Source organism: Scatophagus argus, chromosome 14 (assembly GCF_020382885.2).
Source record: "Scatophagus argus isolate fScaArg1 chromosome 14, fScaArg1.pri, whole genome shotgun sequence".
Taxonomy (NCBI): Eukaryota; Metazoa; Chordata; class Actinopteri; family Scatophagidae; genus Scatophagus; species Scatophagus argus.
In genome coordinates this window covers 16,603,956-16,610,931 of record NC_058506.1, presented here as the reverse complement: position 1 = coordinate 16,610,931, position 6,976 = coordinate 16,603,956, and the positions used below count along the sequence as shown (strand labels likewise).

Genomic DNA, 6,976 nt, shown 5'->3' with positions numbered 1-6,976 from the left:
CATTTAACCCTCTGAAGTTCTCAAGGAATAAACATGTCATGCAGTTTTGTGGGTTTGTTTTAACGTATTTATTATTGTTTTTATTTTTCTTATGAGGGAGAGTCGTGAGTTGATTCTAAGGGAGGAGGGTTTTCCAGACCTTGTAGGATCGGGACAGAACCTGGAGTCCAGGACAAAACAAATTAGCAACGAAGTGTTAGCTTATTGCACTTCAGCTTTAATTAAGTCTGACATCTGGTGTTTAACATTTGAAACTGAGGATATTTGCAAACAATAAAGTTGAAGTCATCCCTCGGGTTTTCGAACAGTAAGTCTGAGCAACATTTAGCTAACTCTTTTTAACATTGCTTCAGGTACTCTACTAAGTTATGAAGATTAATTAGGAGCTATAATTGATGACAACAGTTGAAGTACTTCTGGGCGTCATCGAGCTGCAGAGGTCCTCCCATTTGCGCGGGAAGACACAGGTGAGACCTGCCAAGAGGGGCTGACCGTCAGCGGAAGTTGTGTTTCGGCTTCTTACGGGACGGCGTTAATCTTCCTGTTTGGAGCGTGATTAATAATTGGTTTGCTGTTAAAATGTACAACACTACAATCGTAGCATTGTAGACTTCAGTTACTCATTTTAACACAGCAGGAAAAGCGCAGATGAACGTAAGGTACGACCTTTGTATTGTGCTTGGGTCACTGCCGTGGCTGGCTGAACGTCATTAACGTGACTGGACACACCTTTGCGTTTCTTATTAAGGCACGTTTTGTCCCACGATGAAAATCAAAGTTCACAACGAAAACTTAGGTGCCTCTCACAACTTTAAAAGGAGTATAGGCTGCTTTAACTGCTCAGAAAATGAGGAGAAGTAATAAGTAAAGTAAAAAGCCTCATTTGTGCATAAAGTTTTCAAGGTAAGAATGTGAGTACTGTCACAAAAATTTCAAAACATTATCGACAAACTCTATTCTAGGACATGCTAAAGTACGTGGACTGCAAAAACGCTGCCCACTTAGCATATTCTGTGTGCAATTTTGATAAGATACTAAAACATTTGGAGAGACGGTGCAGAAGAAAGCACGTCAACGTGAGTGCGGATTGTGTATTACCTGGAGCTGCCATGGAGTATAAGGATGTGGTTAGTACACTAACCACTGCATTGTGAGCAGTTATTAATGATGTGACACTGAATATTTGCACAAAGTTAAGTCCTCACCCTCTGCACTCTGTTAAACCTCCCTCATTCTCTCCCTCTCTTACTCAGTTACTCCCTCAGCCAAAGAGTGACCGACACTTTGCTCCATGAAGCTGAATGAACAGGCTTTCCTGACAGTGCAGACATGGTGAGTTGTTTATTAGAGTGATAACAAGGTGATATGATGACCTGATTTCTGATATGATAAGAACAAAGTGAGGCAGGAAATCTTGCAAAATGTTGAAGCAGCTGTTTAAATAAATATAAATGAATTGTCAGAGTTGGGTTTGCCACCAGGTGCCCTGAACGTGCCAAGATGTTCTAATGAAAAAACAAAATGGCTGCAATGGCAAAATGCTTGATTAAGGTTTAGGGCAGGACTGTGTTCATGGTTAAAGACAGGAGAACAGCTTTTAGGGATTGGAAGTCACCAGCCACACAAAATGAACAAGAGGTTGCCAGGGACAAAGAAAAATTACAGTGAGTTCCTTTCTTCACCATTATTGTGTTATTTGTGAAGGCATTTGACTCCATCTTGTGGTCAGTAATAATCACTACATTATTGACATCTCAAACGTCAATAACCACAACAGTCAAAGCGAGAGACTGCAGATTTTCCAAATGTCACCCATGAGCTCCACTTTTAAATTGTTAGGTCTCTGAGTAATTACAAAGCAAAGCAAAACTTAACCTTAACCTCTCTGTCCCAGACTACAATGTTGTTTTTCATTAACACTTATATATTTAACCTTGGTTTGAGGGTTTCTTTTGGTATAACACAGAAACAGAACTGAAAACACAAAAGGCTATTACAGGAGGAAGTGCGTCAGTGCATGAACAACAAATTTAATCTCTTAACTGGCAGCTCTGAAATCAAGTAGAAATGTCCAGTAGGTATGTTGACAAATATCCAGTGATAGCAGTTAATAACAGTTAAATCATTATGTTATTTATGTTTACTTATTTGGCAGGGAAAATTACTTTTACTTGTTGAAGACAAAAAGTCAGGGATTCATTTTTGTTGTTTAAATAGAGGCTAAGATGAATAATCTTTTAGGAGAAAATTAATTTGAATTTTGATGCAAATTGGGTCTGGTTTTCTTCATCACCTTCACATCTGCGTAGACAATTTCATCTTCAGGGTTTTCTGAAAGAAGTAAACAAACACTTGAAATGTAGCTTTTGAGACTTGTCAAATCAGTCCATGCTAGATGGGGACATAAATTAAATAAACAAAATTTTGATGGATACAAGCAATTTAGGTTTTCCCATATTAATTTTCATGGGACACTAAATTGAATGTCGTGCAACAGCTACCTCAGATGCAGAAAAATGCTTTCAGTTCTCTAAAGGGAGGCAAGAACATATTTTCCTTACTTTCAGTGACAGTCGTTGGTCTTCTTTTCTTGTTTAAATGTTTGATGCAAAGAAACAAAGCCGCATGCAGAAGCAGAGTGACAACACTCACGATCACAGCCACAGCCAAGAGAGACAAGTGAGAAATGGAACCTTGGAAAGAAAAACAATAATAAGCAAATCCTGGAAAGTTTGTTTCATTTAAGAAAATTCCAAAATTTTGCAGTTGCAGTGACAATATTACATTAACTAATGAAATAAATAAGTAAATTGGTAAATAAAAATAAAATTCCTTGATTTGCACTACCTGCACAGCTTGTCAGGTGAACGACTGTTTCGTCTCTGCTGACTTTGTTCCCAACATGACACTTCAAGCTTCCTGTCAGTTGACCAGGTAAGCTGATGGTAACATTTGAACTGCTGGCTTTGTGTTCAGCTTCACTCCCAGCCAGTGGCTTCATGTTTGCTGTCCAGTTTGTCTGGGACTGGCTGTGGTTTCTGGTCCGCACCAGTAAGAGACCATCCAAGGTCAAAGTGAACTCTACTTCATCTCCCTCAGAGGAGCATCTGATGATCATCTGTTCTGGTGACAGACACGTCTGAGACACAGCAGGCTTTGACACTGGAGCTGGACGACAAAGTAAAATCCACAGCTAAGATAAGATAAGATAAGATGAACTTTATTGATCCCGCAGTGGGGAAATTCACCTGTTGTGGCAGCTCACAAGGACAGAAGAGGAGTGCAAAAAGCAAAGAGTGTGCAAAAACAGTTCCAAAAAAATGTAGAGGTAAAATAAATTAACTGTTAATTGTGAAGTCATTTGAGCAATTCCTACTGTAAGGGAATTCTATTACTTCTCTCTCGTTCTCCCTTTGCATTAGGGGTTGACCTTGGTCATCGCCGTTGTTCTAAAGTGTCATTGACAAACACACAGGCGTCTCTCCCAGAGGTAGCTGGGGAGCCGGCAGATAGCAAGGCCCTTTGCACTACCTTCACATCTTGTCAGGTGAACGACTGTTTCGTCTCTGCTGACTTTGTTCCCAACATGACACTTCAGGCTTCCTGTCAGTTGACCATGTAAGCTGATGGTAACATTTGAACTGCTGGCTTTGTGTTCAGCTTCTATTATAGCGACTATTTATCTTTACACATTAAGTCATTAACCACATTACTAATTATTATTTATCAAAAAGCCCATTCTGTCAATATTTTGTGAAGGCACCAATAGTCAGCCCTAAAATATGGAAACAGAGATATTTAGTTGAAAATGTTCATATATTTGATTTAGTGCGTTTTAACCAGCCTGATAAATGAATGTAAATGTGTTCTTCCTGTTTTACATATGAAGTAGATTTTAATCCATCACCAATCCACCAATTTCTTTCTTTCTTTCTTTTTTTTTTTTTTTACCGACCTTTTATTTCTAAGTGCTTAATGACTTTTGTCACCAAAACTTCATAAGAGTCATATATTTCCAACAAGTAATCTCCTGAGTGTCTCTTCATTGCTTTGCCTAATTTGAATGTTCGATTGGTGAAGAGTTCAGACTGATTCACATGTTCCCCATACAAAGTCCCTGTGTGGTCTTTGGCTCTTAAAATCAGATAATTATTCATTCTCAGTATGATATTTCATCAAATTTTCATCTGTCCCTCTGTTCCAAAACACTGAGCTCCAGTGGGTTCAGAGAAATTGCATTCAATTGACCCTAAAAAACATGGACATGGAAATAATTACAATTATTGTTATAATAATATTTTGTTGCCAAGGTTATGCTTTTTCCTGTACAAAGAATAAACATTAAATCTACTTTTCATTTCATGTCCAAATTTAGCAAATGTCTCTGTAAACATTTCTGCCTTAGTTAAAATATTGAATCACTTTTCACTGAATTATTGTCTACACTGTATTGTTAACTGTAGTAACTTTTACACTCAGATGTACCTTTAGCCAAAGCTGCTGTTCCCAGCGCAGTGAAGATCATGTAGATGCAAATCATTGTTTTTCTGTTACAACACATAAATCAAACATTATTCCATTTCTTTCTATTTTAAATATCCTGTAGCATCACTAAATTAGACACATGTTGTTAGTTTGAAGTTAATTTTAAAAAAAGTAAGTATGAACAATATGAATAGTAGTAATGGAGATATATGATTTTACATCCTGTGCATGCTTTGAAACCTCAAAAAAACAAAAACGCTTCAAATCAGCTCAAAATTAAAATTGAAAAAATGTCACTCACCGCCTTCGCAATGGTGCGATGTCTTCTTCTTGATTGTTTCAGGCTAGTTTGTGTCCTTGTCTTGATGTTGTCTGATCAGAATCAAGGAAGCGGTTAATGCACTATCACCCACATTTTGCAAGTTGACAGTGTGCTAAGTTTGATTGCTGAGGTTACAGCATATTTTTGGAAGTTTATGACCAGAAGAGGCGAGTATGTTTTGTCAGCTAAACAGAATAACAAATTTTGATGAGTGACATGAGCTGCTTCTTGCACATGTCTACAGAGAGGCCGAGTATAAAGGACACAAACCTAAAAATAAGTATGTATATACTGTAGGATCAGCCAGTATTTATGTATGGACGACAAAACATTAGAAACTTCTCAGAATGTGAAGCAGAATGTCAGTATAAAGTAGTTCAGTAAAACAACACATTTAACCACCACCCCATTAATAAACAGAATTCTAAGACTGAATTGACACAGTCTCAACATTATAAACTCATTCATCCATCTTAAACAGCCTATCCCAGCCAACTACGGGCGAGAGGCGGGGTACACCCTGGACTGGTTGCCAGCCATTATAAACTCAGTCAAGGTAAAAATTTATTGCAGAGCTGTTGTATTGAACTGCATCTTAGTATATTGATGAAACTATGAGATTTGTTTTCTTTATGTAACCTTGAAAATAGCCACAGTGTGATGATAATGGATAACTGTTTAAGCACAGGGTATCACATAGTTTTAGACATAGACTATGGTGACTTCTTAAACATTACAATTCTCTGTGATTCCCTGTGAACAATTATGTAAACCTCTCAAATCAGTTTTGAGTTGAGGTACTTTACCATTTACTATTTACTTTACTTTTTTATTCTCAGTGTTCTAAGAGCGTGTTAGACCTGCCCAGAGAAGAGGGACATATGCAATGGACATATTTACTGTGACAACATATTCTAGAGCAAAACTATTTAATAAAAAATAAAACATATTCTACACATTACTCATTAACACCTGCCTCATTGCACTTTTCCAGAGGCAACACATACAGTGTGAAATTTAACTGCGTGTGAGACTACTTTGTCCTTACGTACACTGAGACCAATGTAACCACAGCTAAGCTACAACAGTTTTAATTGCAATGTAAAAATAACCACTGCTCACACCAGTGTTTCCCCTATACACCACATCTGCATGAAATGTAAGCTGAATAACAAAGACATGCAGCTGGTGGAGGTCTTTACTCAGCTCAAAGTGATAGTTTCTATTTAAGGTTCAGATGTGACCACTGTTCACAAAGCCTCCTGGTGTGAATGTTTCATGTCTGTCAAACAGCCATTTAACTACCAGTAATGTTCCTTCATGAAGTGCATAGATTTTGAGGGAACTGACTTTGGCCGCTCCTGTGCACATAGCACTGCTTTGTCTGAGAGATATAGATTGAATATTGACACAGATTGGGCTCTTTAAATGCATGACGTTATTTCATTTAGTTTCAAACTAAATGAGTGTCTTGGATTCTCCATTTCACACCTGACAGGTGGTGGAGCGATGGGTGGAGTTCCATACACCTATCTGACCCAAGAATGAGCAGCACTCAGCTGCTGATGTTTCACCCAATTATATAGCATCAAATAACAAATTAAAATCAATTCTATCAGAAAATGAACACTTGAACATGCATCGATGTCCTAAGATCCTAAAGTGACAGAAACCACCAATGGAAAAATATATATGACTTGGAGATTTGGGTTTCGTAGTGTGTGGTTCTCTGTCTTTGTGTGTCGGCCCTGCGACTGACTGGCAGCCAGTCCAGGGTGTACCCCGCCTCTCGCTCGTAGTTAGCTGGGATAGGCTCCAGCCCCCCTGCAACCCTGACAGATAAGCAGTATAGAAAATGGATGGATGGATGGATTTGGTTTTACTAAATCCACCCACCAGGGGGCAATCAAGATGCTATCGCTTCACTTTTTTGGAGCTCTCGAGTCCCTTTTAGCACGGTCATTAGTTAACAGTAACAATATAGAGCATGAGATAGAACAAAATCTTGATCAATCAGTCAGTAAAGAATTGAACAGAAAAGTCTCACTTCAGATGTTTACCTCTTCCCCGCCTGCACAACAAGGGTCACCCTGGTATTGAGGTTGAAGCAGCTGTTTAAATAAATACTGTGTAGACAAAAGTACTGGGAAAATAGATAGATAGATAGAG

At 38.3% G+C, this 6,976-nt stretch overlaps 1 protein-coding gene and 1 long non-coding RNA gene across 3 annotated transcripts; one reads left to right on the top strand and one right to left on the bottom strand.

Annotated features, from left to right (window-relative positions):
• The first annotated feature begins 313 nt into the window (after positions 1-313).
• Positions 314-6,884, top strand: LOC124071030. Its single transcript, XR_006845283.1, has 3 exons — positions 314-659; positions 1,254-1,332; positions 6,306-6,884. It is a non-coding gene; the product is annotated as an uncharacterized LOC124071030 (long non-coding RNA).
• Positions 1,437-4,931, bottom strand: LOC124071028. Of its 2 annotated transcripts, XM_046411456.1 has the most exons (5): positions 4,787-4,931; positions 4,486-4,547; positions 2,848-3,168; positions 2,562-2,693; positions 1,437-2,331 (listed from the first exon to the last, which is right to left on the bottom strand). In XM_046411456.1, exons 2-5 carry the CDS (start codon positions 4,538-4,540, stop codon positions 2,249-2,251), a joined length of 591 nt encoding a protein of 196 aa, XP_046267412.1. In that variant the 5' UTR covers positions 4,541-4,547; positions 4,787-4,931; the 3' UTR covers positions 1,437-2,248. The 2 variants fall into 2 exon arrangements, with proteins under 2 accessions (XP_046267412.1, XP_046267411.1); XM_046411455.1 differs by lacking the exon at positions 4,787-4,931 and having other exon boundaries at positions 4,486-4,588.
• Positions 6,885-6,976: the final 92 nt, after the last annotated feature.

Bases quoted from the DNA above. Each gene is read 5' to 3' on its own strand.
- LOC124071028 (XM_046411455.1), bottom strand. From the start codon at position 4,561: ATGTGTTGTAACAGAAAAACAATGATTTGCATCTACATGATCTTCACT. The intron at 2,694-2,847 runs GTAGTGCAAATC...TTTCTTTCCAAG, and splicing joins TCACCTGACAAGCTGTGCAG to GTTCCATTTCTCACTTGTCT. The intron at 2,332-2,561 runs GTAAGGAAAATA...TACTTCTTTCAG, and splicing joins ACCAACGACTGTCACTGAAA to AAAACCCTGAAGATGAAATT.